At 46.2% G+C, this 19,078-nt stretch overlaps 1 protein-coding gene and 1 long non-coding RNA gene across 2 annotated transcripts in view; both read right to left on the bottom strand.

The window, feature by feature from the left end:
* KIF4A (kinesin family member 4A) overlaps positions 1-16,677 on the bottom strand; it is a 35,563-nt gene extending 18,886 nt beyond the window's left edge. Inside the window, exons 1-14 of the mRNA XM_079951744.1 lie at positions 16,531-16,677; positions 13,584-13,720; positions 12,006-12,120; positions 9,934-10,124; positions 8,302-8,394; positions 7,393-7,559; positions 6,600-6,694; positions 5,217-5,336; positions 4,929-5,104; positions 4,676-4,737; positions 2,955-3,087; positions 1,458-1,516; positions 1,052-1,157; positions 724-780 (exon numbers count right to left, since the gene is read on the bottom strand). Coding sequence (XP_079807870.1) covers positions 724-780; positions 1,052-1,157; positions 1,458-1,516; positions 2,955-3,087; positions 4,676-4,737; positions 4,929-5,104; positions 5,217-5,336; positions 6,600-6,694; positions 7,393-7,559; positions 8,302-8,394; positions 9,934-10,124; positions 12,006-12,120; positions 13,584-13,706 — 1,497 coding nt within the window. The 5' untranslated portion in view covers positions 13,707-13,720; positions 16,531-16,677. The remainder of the gene's footprint in view (positions 1-723; positions 781-1,051; positions 1,158-1,457; positions 1,517-2,954; positions 3,088-4,675; positions 4,738-4,928; positions 5,105-5,216; positions 5,337-6,599; positions 6,695-7,392; positions 7,560-8,301; positions 8,395-9,933; positions 10,125-12,005; positions 12,121-13,583; positions 13,721-16,530) is intronic.
* LOC307202384 overlaps positions 1-19,078 on the bottom strand; it is a 109,858-nt gene that overhangs the window by 78,653 nt on the left and 12,127 nt on the right. The window contains exon 2 of the long non-coding RNA XR_013832873.1: positions 15,742-15,804. This is a non-coding gene — a long non-coding RNA (uncharacterized lncRNA). The remainder of the gene's footprint in view (positions 1-15,741; positions 15,805-19,078) is intronic.

Genomic DNA, 19,078 nt, shown 5'->3' with positions numbered 1-19,078 from the left:
GGGCTCCATGATCACTGCAGATGGTGACAGCAGTCACGAAATTAAAAGACGCCTGCTTCTTGGGAGAAAAGCAATGACAAACCTAGACAGCATCTTAAAAAGAGGAGACATCACCTTGCCGACAAAGGTCTGTATAGTTAAAGCTATGGTTTTCCCAGTAGTGATGTATGGAAGTGAGAGCTGGACCATCAAGAAGGCTGATCGCCCAAGAATGGATGCTTTTGAATTCTGGTGCTGGAGGAGACTCTTGAGAGTCCCATGGACTGCAAGAAGATCAAACCTCTCCATTCTGAAGGAAATCAGCCCTGAGTGCTCACTGGAAGGACAGATCCTAACGCTGAGGCTCCAATACTTTGGCCTCCTAGTGAGAAGAGAAGACTCCCTGGAAAAGACCCTGATGTTGGGAAAGATGGAGGGCCCAAGGAGAAGGGGACGACAGAGGACGAGATGGTTGGACAGTGTTCTTGAAGCTACCAGCATGAGTTTGACCAAACTGCGGGAGGCAGTGGAAGACAGGAGTGCCTGGCGTGCTCTGGTCCAGGGGGTCACGAAGAGTCAGACATGACTAAACGACTAAACAACAACAACAAAATATTCTAAATAAAGGTGCTTGCTGCCATCAGTCCCTTATTGTAGCTGGGGTCCTGTTGCCAAGAAACCGCTAGCCATGCATTGAAAACGTAAACACAGGATTTGCATCAAGTCAGGAGGCCTCTTACTTACAGCGCTGGAGTCTTGATCAGATGTGTCCATGTCCGTAACGCCAGCAGGGGTTTCACTCTGCAGAGAACACACAAGGTTTGCCTGGCGTCACAAGACAGTCCTATGGTCCCCCAAATGCTCTGTGCAGTTCGAAATGTTACATGCTGCAAACACCAGCAAGATCTCACCCCAAACAAAAAGGTGCTGCTTGGTCTACTTTTGAACTTCTGTGCCACCAGCACAGAATGTCTTGAATGCTTCTTGCTTATTACCCAAATTGGGAAAGGCAGCAGAAGCAGCGGGTTCCATCAACCATGAAACGTCCTCGTGTCCCCAAGGGGATCCTTACCAGAAACTGGGTGATTACTTGCTGCAGGTGGCGAATTAGTTCCACGTGCTCTTTCAGCTCTTGATCCTCCAGAGCCTCCAGCAGCTTCTGTAGGTCGAGTTTCAACCTGAAATCCAGTCACACAAGAACTTACTCATGAGTAGGTGTTAGTTTTATGCCATGCAGATGCTTGACTGAATAGACTCATCCTGCTCTAACTGACCTAAACGTGGATTATTTATTTATTCCTCCTACCTCATAATACAACACCTGTTTTTACTTTTGCTGCCCATCCTTCATGCCCAAAAGTGCCCTTTCAAAGCAGCCCACCAATCTCCCTGTATTCTAGACGTATTTTAGCCAGCCCCATGAAAAATTGGTCTGCATTCTGAACAGCTAAGAGTGTACACAGAGAACAGCTACTTACGCATCATGTTTCTGGAGCTCTTCCACCTTTGTGCTGATCTTTTCGTTCTGCTGCTCCGTCTGCAGAAAGTGGAAAGTAGGTTGTGTGTCATGGGATAGTTTAGAATTAAACCAAAGGATGTGGCTACAACTCCATCGTCCTCAACCACTAGCAATGCTGGCAGAGCACAATGGGAGTTGGGAGTTGAGAAAATTCTGGAGGGCACCAGGTTGGAAACAGCTGGCTTAGGAGGTGGTGGCCAGGTGGCATATTTGGCCCCAGGTGGTTGCAGTTCAGAGCTGGGCACAGTCAACCAAATCTATTACAGTGGTACCTCGGGTTAAGTACTTAATTCGTTCCGGAGGTCCGTTCTTAACCTGAAACTGTTCTTAACCTGAAGCACCACTTTAGGTAACGGGGCCTCCTGCTGCCGCAGCGCCGCCGGAGCACGATTTCTGTTCTCATCCTGAAGCAAAATTCTTAACCCGAGATACTATTTCTGGGTTAGTGGAGTCTGTAACCTGAAGCGTATGTAACTTGAAGTGTATGTAACCCGAGGTACCACTGTATTGTTTAGTTTGTTGCATTTGTATCCCATTTTTTCCCTCCAAGGAGCTCAAGGTGGCATACATGGTTCTGCCCTCATTTAATCCCCCAAAAAGGCCTGTGAGGTAGATTTGGCTGAGAGGCAGTGGCTGGCCCCCAAGGTCACCCATTGAACTTCATGGCTGAGTGAGGATTTGAACCTTGGTCTCCCAGGTCCTAGTCTGACACTCTAACCCAGGCTTCCTCAAACTTGGCCTACAGGTGTTTTTGGCCTACAACTCCCATGATCCCTAGCTAACAGGACCAGTGGTCAGGGATTATGGGAATTGTAGTCTCAAAACATCTGGAGGGCCGAGTTTGAGGAAGCCTGCTCCAACCACTACACCACACTGACTTAAGCAGTAATAAGTATGGGTCTAACTCTGAGTAGATCTCACGTTACAATATGTTCCAATGAGTACAGGCAGCGACCATTTTAGGCATGTGCAAATGGACCCAAAGAGGGAAGAACGGGGGCCAGGAACAGGACCCCCACACAAAATGGTCGTCACCTGTACAGTGGTACTTCGGGTTAAGTACTTAATTCGTTCCGGAGGTCAGTTCTTAACCTGAAACTGTTCTTAACCTGAAGCACCACTTTAGCTAATGGGGCCTCCTGCTGCCGCCGGAGCCCGATTTCTGTTCTCATCCTGAAGCAAAGTTCTTAACCCAAGGTACTACTTCTGGGTTAGCAGAGTCTGTAACCTGAAGTGTATGTAACCCGAGGCACCACTGCACATAAAAACCAGCCAGGAATTTCAATAATTGCTCCCACCACTGCATTTAAAAAATAATAATTCCTAAACACTTAAATGAAGTCACAAGACTGCATTTTTGGCAACAGAATAGCCCTCTTTCTGAACTCACCGATGGGAAGTCATGCCTATGCCACAAAAAGGTGTCACCCCACCCCCCAAATATCTGAGGCCTTACCACAATGATTCTTTCCAGCATCTGGGCAAGCTGGCCTGCTGCTTCACTGAGGCCCCGGCTTAGTTTTTGATTTTCCTCCGTGAGGGAGTGATTTTTCTCCATCAGAGATTGCAGGTTTTCCGAGGGCTCACCACTGGAAGTTTAAGCAGGAAGCATTTATTTATTTAACGAAATTCATATACCGCTCAGTTGTAATAAAGCCTCTAAGTGGTTTATTGGCTAGTCATCTGCCTGCATCCGGTACACTAAGGAGGATTTATCTCATTCAAGAAGAAAAAAAAGAGCCCAGATTCCAGGAAGGGCGAGTTAAAAGTAAATCCAAGGAAGGACAAGGCTACACTGCTAGAAAAAGTATCTTAAATATGAGTTAAAGATTATTTCATGTCACAGAAGAACACACTAGAAGGTTTCTCCTCCATTATTCTCAAAACTGCAGAATAACCCCCTTCCAGGCAGTGCATAAACAGGATTGCCATGGGGGTTCAAAAACTGCCACCTTGCCACTCAGCAGAATATCTTCAGAGTGGGCTCTGCCCAGGCTCTAGACACACTTGGAAAGAATCATCTCTCGGCTTTCCATGCATTTCCAAATCAAAGCAGCGCAGCTGCAGGCATTTTCTATATTAACTGTTTGCTTAAAATTTTTCTATGGCTTCAGGCTTACGCAGAACATTAAGAAAAACACTTTCTGTAACCATTAGCTTGTGGTGTTGAATTTTAAATCTTTGTGTCGCTTTTATTGCGCGCACGCGCACACACACACACATATATAAGCTGTAAGCTGCTTTGAATTTTTTAAATGAAATTGCAGTATAGATGTATTTTTCTATAGAAAACAAACACAAGGCAATCCCCTTGTTCCCAGCCCCAAACTGGAAGGGAGCTGAGATTCTAGCCCCCAGATTTGCACTAGGACTTGAAAGCGTTTCTGGTGCCTCTAAATGGCACAATGAGGTCAGAGGAATGAAACACACACACCCTGCCTAATCCTACCTGCTCAGAGGGGCAGGATGTTAGACAAGTGCAAATTTGGGTCGGCTAACTAAGACAGTCCTTTTCATGTAGTTCTGTGGGTACAGCATTGTGTGTTTTCTATGAAAGAGAGGGAGCCTTGCATGGAAAATGGACCGCTCAAATCACCCCAATAGGACAGCATTAAGTGCAGGTAAATAAAACTAAGAAGAAAAAGAAAAAAGTATGGGCCAACTTACAAGGAGCCACATAAGAGGGAAGGCTTGCAGTGGCTCAGGAACAACAGGTTTTCAGGCATGTTTTTAGAGAATGGGGCTTTGACAGAAAGCAAGATGCAAAGCAGGGTTGAAGCAAGAGGAAGAATAAGAGGAGATTCAGAAAGATAAGAAAAAGCAGCAGCACCAGACCTAGATTTGTATCCAGAATTCTGTTAATTAGATTTGTATGCTTAAGAAGGAGTGACACACCCTGCAGTCAAAAAATTCAAAGTCAAGCAGCATTTGAATGTTTAGTCTTGGCAACGTATTAACTTTCAATGCTCTCTTAAATAGGGCAGCGGTTTCCCAAGTGCATCTTCATCAATTCAAGCCTTGAGGCCAGACAAAGCTTTGCCAATTATGTTTGCAAAGATCTCTGCACCAGTGCCTTCATTGGTCAGGTCTGCAGTAATGAACGTTTATGAAAAAGTACAGGCTGCCTTTAGCACTGAAGAGTGAGTGTCACATGTGTTGTTGGCCAGCAGTCCTCACCCAATAGACACAGGAAGCGTCCCTCCGTGAGCCTGCAGCAGTAAAACCTGCAGCTGTTGAACCTGAAGGAGAGAAAATTGCTACTTTTAACTGTTTCTTACCCATCAGAAAATTCAGCCTGTGGTTCTGTGGCAGCTCTTTCAAGTAAGCATCAACATTGGCCTGCATCTTCGGCTCACAACCCCACCACCACCCACATCTCTGCAGCCAACTCCTCTGCCGCCCCTCCAAATCTAGTAGCCCACAGACACACCTGCAGCTTTAGCCGGCCGATCTCTGCTGCCTGAGGGTCAATATTCACTACTGGCTTGTTCTTAATTTTTCTGGCCCTGTCAGCATATCGAAGGGTATTCAAAGTCTCCTCGAGGTTCGAATCTGCTGGGCTCACACAGGCCACCATCAAGGTGTGGCTATTGCCTCCCAAGGAATCTGAAAAATAGGGCGACTGTTTAGGTAAAAAAAAAAAACAAACCCACCACTTTTGGGAGATGAAAGGAGGTTTCCAGAGGCACAAGATGGACTTTTTGGCTCCCACTCTTACCTTGCAAAAGGCGTGTTAACTTAGAGTCCCTATAAGGGACAAAATTGCCCTTCTTGCTTTCCTCTCCAAGAGCACTGATGACATTCCCCAAGCAGAGGAGTCCTTTGTTGATGTTGATCCCTAAACATGCAAACACGCAAAAGGGGGAAGAGATGGAGAGCTGAGATCAACACTTTTAGAATTGTAGAATTCGAAGGAACCGTTCCGGAACCATATTGTCAAGCTTATTTACTGTCAAATACTGGACACTGAAAACCCAAAATTAGGGATAATTTTCCGAATTGAGCAATCCTAGACCATACATATATAGCTCCTTTATCTGAATGGACAGCATTAGGATCAAAATATATTAAAACCCAGGATTCTCTTGAATCAATCTTGTCAGTTAGAAAGTTATGGAACATAATGGCTAATAAAAAATTATTTGACCAATACTTCCATGCTAAACTGACTCTATGTGGAAATCCTACTCTAACAATCGTGAGAAAAATGGTTGTATGGATGTGGCTCTAAACCAATTAATAGAGGATGACAAATTTTATGCATATGCTATATTTTTGTTCACAGATTTACCCAGCTGGATAAATGTGTATTTACCATTACTGACCACTAATTAGAGTTTTCATCTTGCTTTAAATGTATTGTTTTTGTGTTCTTAGCTGTTTTTAATTATCTTATGTGTAAATTGCCTTGAGATGGTAGCTTAGAGAGAGAGAGAGAGAGAGGAGGAGGAGGAGGAGGAGGAGAAGGAGAAGGAGGAGGAGGAGGAAGAGGAGAAGGAGAAGGAGAAGGAGAAGTAGGAGAAGGAGGAGGAGGAGGAGGAGAAGGAGAAGGAGGAGGAGGAGGAGGAGAAGGAGTAGGAGAAGGAGAAGGCGGCGGAGGAGAAGGAGAAGGAGAAGGAGGAGGAGAAGGAGAAGGAGGAGGAGGAGGAGGAGGAGGAGGAGGAGGAGAAGGAGGAGGAGGAGGAGGAGGAGGAGGAGGAGGAGGAGAAGGCGGAGGAGGAGGCGGAGGAGGAGGAGGAGGAGGAGGAGGAGGAGGAGGAGGAGGAGAAGGAGGAGGAGGAGGAGGAGAAGGAGTAGGAGAAGGAGAAGGAGGAGGAGAAGGAGGAGGAGGAGGAGGAGGAGGAGGAGGAGGAGAAGGAGGAGGAGGAGGAGGAGGAGGAGGAGGAGGAGAAGGCGGAGGAGGAGGCGGAGGAGGAGGAGGAGGAGGAGGAGGAGGAGAAGGCGGCCATATAAACCATTGATCTTAAATTAGGCAAGCCTGAACAGTTGTTTCTAAGAACAAGGTGTATTCCCCTTTGAAGCGAGGATTTCTAACACAGAACAGATCACAATCCACCATGGGGACAAACTTACCATGCCATCAGAAATTTTTACTACTCACCTTCCCGAAGTCGATCACCTTCTGCTTTGGTCTTCTTTTGCCTTTCTGAACCAGCAAGGTCTACGAGGTGCAGCTTGGAACAAAAACTGGTGTTCCTAAGCCAGAAGTAGGAGCGTTTCACTCACACAGCAATGAACGGAAAACCCGGGGGCTGTAACAAGAATCCAGCTTTCCCCAACCTGCTGCCCTCCAGATGTTTTGGGCTAAAGCTCCCATCAGCCCCAGCCAGCACAGCTGCTGCAGTCCAAAGCATGTGGTAGGCACTAGGTTGGGGAATCAAAGAATCATAAAACTGTAGAGTCAGAAGGGACCCGGCTCTAGTCCAATCCCCTTACAATGCGGGAATCTCAGCTAGCTCACACATGACAGATCACCATGCAACCTCTGCTTAAAGACCTCCAAGGAAGGAGAGTCCACCACCTCTAGTAAGAGTCTGTTCCACTGTCAAACAGCTCTTACTGTCAGGAAGTTCTTCCTGATGTTTAGTCTGAATCTCCTTTCTTGTAATCTGAAGCCATTCCTGGAGGTTTTATCCTCCAGGAAGAGAAAACAAGTTTGCTCCATCCTCCCGTGACATAGTCGTTCGATAGGCACCATTTTGAATACGCCAAGAGCTCTCCTTAATCAGTTATCAACTTCCACTTTTTCTGCCCTCATCGTCTTGAAGCAAGGCACCCTCCCTTAAGCACAGTCTCAAGGTGCTAAAACACACACTCACAGGCAGCAAAACCCAAACCTTCCTTCAATGGACCATGCTTTTAAGAGAACAGGTTGTCTGAACGCCTTTGCTTACGTGTCACTCTTGCTTTTCTGTTCAATGGTCATGGTGAAGATGGCGTGAGAGCGTGATGACTGGGTGTTCATGGCCGTGGCAGCCACCGTTCGGGAGTTGTTCCCCTGCTCCAGGCACAGGGTGGTCTCCTGAGCAGAATGCACTACGTGCTCAGTGAGCCCCACAATCTGTATCAAGAGAAAATGAGGAGGAAATGTTTTTTCTGCCTCCCTTTGCTTCATCAACAGCATCTTTCTAAAAAATCCTACCAAGCTTTTGTTACGGGTGTTTTCTGTGTCCAGATGTAATCGGGACCATCTGGGGAAATCAGAGCACTGCTAGTCTGTGTTCAAGCTCCCAGAAGCGATGCTTCACTCTAGCCATCTGCTGGATAAAGGAGTCTGTTATGGGAATTCATAGGCTAAATTAGCTGTTTGGCATGCCCAGCAGTGTAGGGAGCAGGAAGATAGATCCCTTCTCTTTGGAAAAAAGAGCAAGGCCTGACTTGAAAAGGAAGGTTCAGTCTCCTGCATCTCCAGATAGAACTGGAAAGGCCCTGTTTGAGGCCCCGACGAGTAAGTGTACAGGTGACTCCCCACTGCGTGCAAACATGAAATCACATAAAATGGGGAGCGCCCTGGAGAATCCTCCTTGCTCAGGAGGAGACCCTCCACAGAGCCTGAAGACGACCTCTTCAGGCTCTGGAGAGGGTCTCCTCATGAGCCAGAGGGTTGTTGAGACTGCTTTGCTGACACACAGTAAAAGTTAAATTGAATGGTTATTTCAATCAGATTTCTCCCCCTCTCCAGCAAAAAAGGTTTACATGTCTGCCACAGAACAAGGCAGGATCTATTTGACACTACCAGCTTTGCCTCAATGACATGCTGTACCCTGTTCTATAAAATTAACAAATCCTGGCAGGGATTCCACCTTTATGCCTTCCTTGGGGTCTTCACGGATGCTGATTTGAGCTGTCCGCTCTTTGGCTGGTGCCAAGAGGTCTAGGATGTCTTCGTTATAGATCTGAGGAAGAGAAGGTAGCAGACTGGAAGAGAGGTTTGACACATCTCAAAAGCCAAACAGAACAGAATTGCCACAGCTTTTGTATTCCTGCTCTAAACCCCTTGGAAGTCACAGCTTTGCAAGGGAACCCGGAAGGGCCTCGGCCCAGTATACCTGAAGGAGCGTCTCCACCTCCATCGTTCTGCCGGACACTGAGGTTCAGCGCCGAGGGCCTTCTGGCGGTTCCCTCGCTGCGAGAAGCCAAGTTACAGGGAACCAGGCACAGGGCCTTCTCGGTAGTGGCACCCGCCCTGTGGAACGCCCTCCCACCAGATGTCAAAGAGAAAAATAACTACCAAACTTTTAGAAGACATCTGAAGGTAGCCCTGTTTAGGAAAGCTTTTAATGTTTAATAGGTTATTGTATTTTAGTGTTTTTTTGGAAACAGCCCAGAGGGGCTGGGGAAACCCAGCCAGATGGGCGGGGTATAAATAATAAAATTATTATTATTATTATTAATGGGAGTGTTAAGCTGAACTACAATCTATAGCAAGGAGAAACTTTAATGGTTCAGCACAGCAACCCGAGCCACTTTATGGAGCCACAAGCACATTTTCAGCAGCACAGTATGCTGAAACAGAGAGAAAAATTTAAACTTTCTTTAAAAAGGCCATCCAAAGGTAGGGTTGGCACATGAATCAACTGACCACTTAAACATCTAATACTACTTTAAGTCATAGAGGATAATGGCTACTAGTATGCGGCAGCTGCATATTCCTGCATTACAGGGGGGTGGAATAGATGACCACCAGGGTCCTTTCCAACTCAACCATTCTATGATTCTGTCTACATGCTGCTTCAACATATCAAAGGCACTGAGTCTCAGAATACCAGACACTGGGAGGAAACAGCAGAAAAAGGCCACTGCGCTCTACTCCAGCTTATGGACTTCCCAAAGGTGTCTGGTCAGGGTTGTTGAACTAGACAGGCCTTTGGCCTTGTGATTACAATCAGCCTGATCCTACCTTTAAAAACAGTTGTGTTATAACAGAACAACAACAAATAATAATATAAATTCTCAGTCAGTTTTGAAGTGCAGGCTGACCCTGGCATTAGAAGATAAAAGCCAAACAGAAAAACTGTTCGTGGAACCACTTAGGTAACAAATCTTACGTAACATTGATAATATTTCATATTTTTTATTTTAAAAAGCTGTTCACTTCATTGGGCATGACTTAGTTGGCCATCACGCAGAGTAGACGCACTGAAATAAATGGATTTAACAGTTTAAACTACTTTGCTTTAGTAATTCGCAGATATCAAGCCTGCTGATGATTAAACGATTGTCTTTTGATGTTTTCAATAAAGATAATGCTTTAGAAAATGCTTGTCCAGTCAAATCTTTGCCCATCCCTGCCCAGAGGCATTTGATCCCAACCTCAACAAAATTCTTTTGGCCCTGAGGCTTGGATTTCAAGGTTAGGGAGAAGCAGATTTTTGGCCCTACACTGCAACTGCACTTAAAACTACAAAAATATTGACAGCATAGATGGCTTTTACCTCCAAATAAGAGACTTTCAGGAAGAACTGCCACCCCGTCCTCTCTTTCATTTCTTGGAAGAGAAGCTTTATTGCCCGAGGGATGATTCCAACAGTGGGATCGTTCTCTTTGTCGGCTGTGTAGGCACCTCCCATGGAGTATGTTTTTCCGGATCCCGTCTGGCCATAGGCTAAAACCGTGGCATTATATCCTGTGGAATTAAGAATGCAAAAAGTGAGGGTCATTTCCAGGACGACAACTGCCCCTTAATAGTATTTCATATGTTTACAACAGCAAGGACAAGAATCAGACTGGAGCAAGTTGAATATATCTCAATCCCTAGGCAGCCTAATCAGCCTGCATCAGGGTGGATAAAAATCAATGATTAAAATAAATAAATAAATAAATAAATAAATAATCAGCTTGTTTTATTTAAATTGAATTTTTAAAATGAAATGCTTTTGGAGGAAAAAATAAATTCTAAAGAGTTTTTTCTATTTACGTTACATTATAGCCCAAAGGCTATTCATCAGGAAATAAGGATTTGTTTTAAGCTTTTCATGTTTGCTAAAACTCAGTCTGTTTAAAAACAACAAAACGTTTAACCACATCAGTTAAACATGGATACATATGCTATAATGTTATTACTTCAGTTAAATAAATTGTTTAAATTGTTATTAAGGAAGTGATTTTTTTCCCTTCCAATAAAGTACAGCAGAAAAGTTGTCCAAATATAAAGTTAACTTCTTAAACCTCAGAATAACTTGTTAATTATTTCTAATAGTATAACCAAATCAGTAATTTTTGATATAACTATAAAAACTACTTTGAAAATTCATTATTCTAAAAACAAAAACCTTCCTCTGGTTGTAAATATTAAGATGATACTAGCAAGAATGAGTCTTTCTGTAAGAAAATGATTTAAATCAAGTCTTACTGACCAGTGATTTAAATCAATTTGATTTAAATCAAATCAAATTGGACCTGCATATTACTAAAACTCAAGTACCAGCACATTTTTCAGCTGCTGCTCAGCTAATTTATGATTTTATGATCTTTCTTACAACTTGTAGGGAAGAAAGTCTCTTTATTTTTCATATTCTGTTACACACACACACACAAAACTGAAGGCAGTTTGAGCAGCCTCACTCAGCGGTGTAGCTTGGGTTGTCAGCACCCGGGGCAAGGCAAGTAATTTGTGCCCCCTAACCCGGGGCAAGGCAAGTAATTTGCGCCTCCTAACCCCTAACCTGCCGCCGCTGCCAGCTTCTTCTTGCTGCTGCCTGGGCTGGGGTATTTACGGTAAGGTAGCCACGGCGGTGGCGGCGGCTCCGTGTCAGGTGATCTGAGGTGAGTTGCCACTGGTGCTGCCGCCCAAAAGACGCCTCTTGCCCGGAGGAGGAGGGCAGAGAGGCGAGGGAAATGCAACATGGCCCAGCAGCTGCAGCAGCAGCGGCGGCGGCGGGGCTGTGAGGAGGGGCTGCTTGGCGCGCCCTCCGCGGCCCTGACACGCGGGGACCGCGGCGAGCGCTGAGAGCCGCTGCCTGCCGGACGCCTTCAGCCCGGACGCGCGCACAGCTCGTCGGTTCCGCGAGACATGGGGCTCGGCTACAGCCTGCGCCTGAGGATCTTCGGCGACTCCGGAGGCGGCGAGCGCGGCCCCCCCAGATGTTGCGCCCAGCCCCCCATGCACCCCCCACGCTACGCCACTGGCCTCACTGCAGATACTAAGTAGGTTTGGCTCAGTGCCTGAATGGGATCCTGACCAAGAAGACCCTATGGGTGCTACCTCAAGTTGGGCAGGTCAGTGAGGCTTGGCTGATGTGGGCAAATTAGGCTTGTGGGACAGACATCCACCCCCCTCCCCGGATTTGACTTTGCAGTGCCAGCAGTCTCACATGCTCCACACAGTACAGTCCAGTAAAGCAAGATACCACTTCCAAATATCAAGTTACTGTCCAGCCAGCATGGCATGCAGGACCTTTTAAAACAGAGTAAGCTTTTTGTGGCCAAAGAACTGAGCCACTACCTTTCCTCCAGGGCACTTCCTGCTGAAGATGTTCCCAACATGTTCCACCTCAACAGCTCTCACCTTTGAAGATGCCCATTAAAAGGGGAGAAATACAGGCGTTGAACACCTCCTCTTGCTCAGTGGATGGGTCGAAGACATAATCATACGTGAATGCTTTGTCATTACCTAGAACCACCTGTGAGGAAGGAAGAGAAGTAGTGAGGGCTATGGTTTCACCTCTCAGCAAAATCAGCTCTTGAGGATTTGAGAACTGGTCTCATTTATAGTGGCGTGAGTCTCCACCTGTCTCTCCTAGACTAGTTATAAGAGGGGCGTTCATTAAAGATTTCCCCTGACATACTTCCCATGGACTGAGACAAACGAAACTGGGCAGTTATTAGTCCTTCTCTACATAGCTACCAGCAAGAGTCAAACACTTCTCTTATCGCTTTATGCAGCTGTAGAGACCTCGTCTGTAGAAGTCAGCAGGTTGCATCAGAAGCTACAACCTGACCTCAGAAATCAGCATTTCATCGTCTGGAAAAAGCTTGCCCTTCAAAAATAACTTCCTGGTTGGAAAGAGGTGGAAGTCCGATGGTGCGAGGTCGGGAGAATAAGGGGGGTGAGGAAGGATTTCATAGCCACAAGACCATGCTTCTGTCTGAGAAACATGTGAGTTGTGAACCAAGGAGGCAGACACCTTTGGTCAGCATACGCCTTTCGATTTTGATGGCCTTCTGCAATTTTTGCAGCAGTGAAGCGTAGTATGTCCTGGTAAGTGTGGTACACTTTGCCAGGAAATCCATCATCACTACTCCACTGTGGTCCCAAAAGACCGTGAGCATGACCTTGCCTGCTGACAGTTGGACACGAGCCTTCTTTGGAGGCGGTGAGGCAAAGTGCTTCCATTGTTTGTACCAGGATTTAGTCTCCGGGTCATAATGATGGACCCATGTTTCGTCCTGAGTAATTAGTCTGGTGAAGAGGTCATCATGGTTTTCGTGACACATGGCCAAAAGAGCCAGTGAGCATGTGACTCCTTCCTGTTTCTGGAAAGGCGTCAGCAGCCGGGGGACCCACAATGCAGACTCCTTTCCCATGTGCAAATAATCATGGATTATTATTTTTTCTACAGAGCCCACACTGATCTTGACATCTGCAGCTAGTTGGCAAACGGTTATGCGGCTATCCTCCAAAATGGCGGCCTCCACTTGTTGGATGGTATCTTCATTAATGGCAGACTGTGGTTGCCCAGGAATGGGAGCCATTCCACCGGTCCGACCACATTTGAACTGACGATGCCAGTGCTTGACTACGTCATACAAGGGGGCATCCTCCGCATAACTCACTTTCATCTCATCAAACATCTCTCGTGGTGTGTGCCCTTTCAAGTAAAGGAACCTGATGAGTGCTCTGCATTCAACTGGTTCCATTATCAGACGTTACTCCACATTAGCACCAGTAACAGAGAAACTGTTAGGAGTTCAGAGCGACAAAGTACCATGTTACCAATGGAGAGATGTATCATTGTACACATGCAATTTCATCCTCCTACAATAACCGGAAGTGGGTCAGGGGAAATCTTTCATGAATGACCCTCACATCATTTTAGAGCAGATGAAACACACACACACAGAAACTCTCCAAATCTTTCCTCACCTGCTGTTCTCCAGGGACAAAAGACAAACACATCTGACAGCCCTCGGCAAGTTCCTTAGGAACAAGGGGGCGGCACCTTAGAGCCACCCGCACAGGGATGACCCGGGCATCTTCCCTTGACATTTTATGTTATCTTCCTAAAAGAAATCAGAAAGTTAAAAAGAATTAGCTCACTGGAAAATACCACCAGTTTTGATTTGCAGTAACCTGCTTCTGAACCTAATGTAATGTATTATTTTAACTCAGGGTTAATCATTTAAAGCCCACTTATATATAAAGCTTCTCAAAATGGTTTACAGTAAGGGTGAAATCTCTAACATGTACATTTAAACACAATGCACACACATATAGACAATAAATAGAAATGCAAAAAGCGGGGGGGGGGGGCACACACACACATACACACCAAGATACTCAAAAATATTGAGTAGCACAACCAATACAACCGTGGTTCTAGAAGTCTCCACTCACGCATGAAAAGTTTTTGGGGACCTTGGTAGCTGGCTGCCACCTCCCAGCCTGAGCCTCCCTCACAGGGCTGTTATAGAATTATTGAATGGTAGTACAGTAGTACATTGGTTTAAAAATGATTTGGTTTACAAACTCCGCAAAACCAGAAATAGCGTCTTGGTTTGAGAACTTTATGTCGGTCCAAGACCGGAATCCGAATGGTGGAAGAGCACCAGCGGCGGGTGGCCTCATCAGGGAAAGCGTGTCTTGGTTTAAGAATGGTTTCTGGTTCGATAATGGACTTCCGGGACGGATTAAGTTCGTAAACCAAGGTATGACTGTAGTATAATAATAACAATAATTTATTATTTATACCCTTCCCATCTGGTTGGGTTTCCCCAGCCACTCTGGGTGGCTTCCAACAAAATATTAAAATACAATAATTCATCACAGTGGTGCCTCGCAAGACGAAAATAATCCGTTCCGCGAGTCTCTTCATCTAGCGGTTTTTTCGTCTTGCGAAGCAAGCCCATTGACGGCTTAGCGGATTAGCGCTATTAGCGGCTTAGAAAAAGGGGGGGAAAGGGGGAAAACTCGCAAGACGTTTTCGTCTTGCGAAGCAAGCCCATAGGGAAATTCGTCTTGCGAAGCACCTTGAAAAACGGAAAACCCTTTCGTCTAGCGGGTTTTTCGTCTTGCGAGGCATTCATCTTGCGGGGCACCACTGTATTAAGAGCTTCCCTAAACAGGGCTGCCTTCAGATGTCTTCTAAAAGTCAGATAGTTGTTTAATTCTTTGACATCTGATGGGAGGGGTGTTCCACAGAGCAGGCGCCACCACCGAGAAGGCCTTCTGCCTGGTTCCCTGTAACTTCCCTTCTTGCAGTGAAGGAACCGCCAGAAGGCCCTCGGAGCTGGACCTCTGTGTCCGGGCTGGACAATGGTAGGTTTGGAAGGGGCCCCCGAGGGTCATCTAGCCCAGCCCACTGCAATGCAGGAATCTCAACTAAAGCATCCACAGCAGGTGGCCATCCAAACTCTGCTTAAAAGAAGGAGAGTCAGTAGAAGTGCTCAACTTCAACGCCCCCCCCCCATACACAATCCAGCCCTGAAGCTCACAGGGCATCACAGGGGGAGGGGAGAAGAACAGCTGCCAAAGCCTCCCTCGCAAGGTTGTTGTGCCACAGAAGTGCCCAACCCCCACTCGCTTAGTGCGAAGCTGGGGGGCGAGGAGGAGAAGCGGGGAAGGGTCTTCTCTCTCTTTGGCAATCCCTCGCAGCCGAGTAAGATTGTCTTCCATAAACACAGTTTCAACAATGAATCCGTAAGTGACTGTGGAGGCCAATTCTGGATCCACACGTCCTTCCACAGTGGGGACATTGGTTTCGGGGTGGGAGTCGATCACGGTGCGAGTTTGCCACGCATGCCTTCCTCTTGGCACATTTCTCCCTTGCGTCCCGAGTTTGAGAGTCTTCAAAGCCCAGGACACCTTTGGTAAAGACTATTCTCCAATTGGCGCGCTCGCAGTCAAGTGTTTCCCAATTGTCGGTGTTTATACTACAGTAGTACCTCTGGTTGTATACTTAATTCGTTCCGGAGGTCCGCTCTTAACCTGAAACTGTTCTTAACCTGAGGCACCACTTTAGCTAATGGGGCCTCCAGCCGCCACCGCACGATTTCCGTTCTCATCCTGAAGCAAAGTTCTTAACCTGAAGCACTCTTTCTGGGTTAGCAGAGTCTGTAACCTGAAGTGTATGTAACCCAAGGTACCACTATACAGGCCTCGGGTCCTGTATACCTGAAGGAGCGTCTCCACCCCCATCTTTCAGCCCAGACACTGAGGCCCAGCGCCGAGGGCCTTCTGGCCGTTCCCTCATTGCAAGAAGTGAGGTTACAGGGAACCAGGCAGAGGGCCTTCTCGGTGGTGGCGCCCGCCCTGTGGAACGCCCTCCCACCAGATGTCAAAGAATTAAAGAACTATCTGACTTTTAGAAGACATCTGAAGGCAGCCCTGTTTAGGGAAGCTTTTAATATTTGATGAATTAATGTATTTTAATATTTTGTTGGAAGCCTCCCAGAGTGGCTGGGGAAACCCAGCCAGATGGGCGGGGTATAAATAATAAATTATTAATTATTATTATTATTATTATTACCACCATATTTTTCTTAGATTTACCTTGAGACAAGTCTTTAAACCTCTTGGCCTGAGCCTCCCTCGCAGGGTTGTTGTTGAGAGGATGCAAACGGGGCCGACGGGGGGGAGGGGGAGGGGGGAGAGGAAGGAGAACCTCGTCCCAGGGGAAGAATAAGAATAAAGAGGCGTCCCACGCGAACACCCCCCACCCCCCCCAAGAATAAAACTGGAAATTTAAAAAGCAACCGTCACCCGAAGACGCGCTTTGGGGAAGGAAAAAGGCGGGGAAGGGGACCGAAAGGGTTAAAAGCGGGGCGGCGGGGGGGGGGCTTTGCACTGTCCTGGGGCCGCAAGCGACCGTTACCCTCTTCTCCTCTCTCTCTCTCTCTCTCTCTCTCTCGCGCGCGGCCTTCTCCTTCCCCGTCCGCAGGCCGGCCCGCCAACGGCCTCGTCTCGCGGAGACACCGCCTCCGTCACTGCTTCCCCTCAGCTTACAACGTTCAAATCCGCCGCGCCAATCCGGGCACCTCGAGTGAGGCGTGGGGGGCGGGGGGGGGGAATAATGCAGACGGGCGCGCCGAGGTAGCGTGCGCGGTGACGTCAGACCACCGTCGGCGGATAGATGTATGCCAGAGTGGAGAGGTGTACCTGTTGCGAAGAGTTTCCGGGTTCTCTTAGTTAAAACAGAATAAAAAAATTCCTTCCAGTAGCATCTTAAAGACCAACTAAGTTAGTTCTTGGTATGAGCTTTCGTGTGCATGCACACTTCTTCAGAAAGCTCATACCAAGAACTAACTTAGTTGGTCTTTAAGGTGCTACTGGAAGGAATTTGTTTATTTTGTTTTGACTATGGCAGACCAACCCGGCTACCTAATAGTAACGGGTTCTCTTAGATCTGAGGTGTGGGGAGTCTGTTAGCGAATGGTAGAACTGAATGGGTTTGGTGTTTATGGAAGACAATCTTACTCGACTACATAATAATAATAATAATAATAATAATAATAATAATAATAATAATAATAATTTATTATTTGTACCCCGCCCATCTGGCTGGGTTTCCCCAGCCACTCTGGGCGGCTTCCAACAAGGATGAAAAATACACTAAAATGTCACATATTAAAAACTTCCCTGAACAGGGCTGCCTTCAGATGTCTTCTGAATGTCAGGTAGTTGTTTATTGCTTTGACATCTGATGGGAGGGCGTTCCACAGGGCGGGTGCCACCACCGAGAAGGCCCTCTGTCTGGTTCCCTGTAACTTGGCCTCTCACAGTGAGGGAACCGCCAGAAGGCCCTCGGAGCTGGACCTCAGTGTCCGGGCAGGACGATGGGGGAGGAGACGCTCCTTCAGGTATACTTGACCGAGGCTATTTAGGGCTTTAAAGATCAGCACCAACACTTTGAATTGTGCTCGGAAACGTACTGGGAGCCAATGTAGATCTTTCAAGACCGGTGTTATATGGTCTCGGCGGCCGCTCCCAGTCCCAGTCACCAGTCTAGCTGCCGCATTCTGAATTAGTGATCTCCGAAGAAGATTTCAACAGTTGAAAAATATCTTTGCTACTGTAATGCTTGCACCCGGTCAGGGAATAAAATCTCTTGGCCGAGACTTCACAGAGTTTGGGAGTCATCTTTAAAACAACTTCTGTTATTGTCCACTTCTTCCAAGAGAGACAGAAAACTCTTGCTAAATCATTTGAATGCAGTTTACCGAGGTCTCATCACCCAAGTATCTGCGCAGCCGGAAAGCATGATCACAGTTTCGTTTGTTTTCTGAAACCCAAATATAGATTCGTTTTTGTTTTTCTGGAGCAACGTGGCCATAGATCTGCGATCCTGTGAAAGACAAACCCCGCCTACTGCTAAACTTCAAGTGAAAACGGAAAGCCGCCATTGGCCTTGACTCTGAGGAATGACAACCCCCACCCCACCCATCATCGTTGCAGGGGCTGATGGGAATTGTAGTTCTTCCAAGCTCCGGGATCAAAATGGCGTCTCTCTTTCGTGAAGCAAAAGCTGGGAAATCAGGACTGTATATTGTCAGCCCTTCTTTCCTTAAAAGATGCCAGAGAGAACTCTCTAGTTCATTTATGGGTTGCTATTCAGTAGCAGCGGCCAGAATACTAATTGCACAAAATTGGAAAAGTACAAATATACTAACGGTTAGAGATTGGCAATCAAGATTATTTGAATATGTTGAATTAGCAAAAATGACGCAAAAAACTAGAAACCAAAAAAATACAAAGTTTATTAGCGATTGGAACAAACTTATGGTTTACATTAAAGGAAATCATAGAAACTTAAAAACTATAGCAGGTCTGTTATAAAACTTACGACGTGTAAATTATCAATAATTATCAGCTGCAGAAAATGAATCTTTTATCAAGAAGCCCGAAATCGGGAGGGAAGGAGGTCAATAGGGGTATAGAAGAAAGATCTAAATATCTGAATGTATAAAGTTTTAAAGAGAATTGTAACAGAGATAGATGCTATTTGGTGTTAGGTATGGGTATATATTTTTTTCTTCCTACTAAGAAACCAGAGGCCTTCCTTCTGGGTATTGTCGGCCAGAAGGTGTTAAAGAAGGACCAAACTTTTTTTATGTATGCAACAACAGCAGCAAGGATACTCATCGCTAAGAATTGGAAAACTCAAGATCTACCCACACTGGAAGAGTGGCAGATGCAGCTGATAGACTATATGCAACTGGCCGAGATGACTGGTAGAATCCGTGACCTGGGAGAAGAGAGGGTCGAGGAGGACTGGAGGAAATTTAAGATCTATTTACAAAAATATTGTAATTTGGTTGAATGCTAAGAAGGATGCTAGATCATAAATAATTGCCTACCATTGAATTAGATTGGATTTTGATGATAAGTGAGAAATAAGGAAAATATAAATTTTTTTTTGGAGA

Source organism: Podarcis cretensis (genome assembly GCF_951804945.1).
Source record: "Podarcis cretensis genome assembly, chromosome: 13".
In the NCBI taxonomy this organism is placed as follows: Eukaryota; Metazoa; Chordata; class Lepidosauria; order Squamata; family Lacertidae; genus Podarcis; species Podarcis cretensis.
The sequence above is the reverse complement of the archived record's forward strand: the minus strand, read 5'-3'. Positions and strand labels throughout refer to the sequence as shown.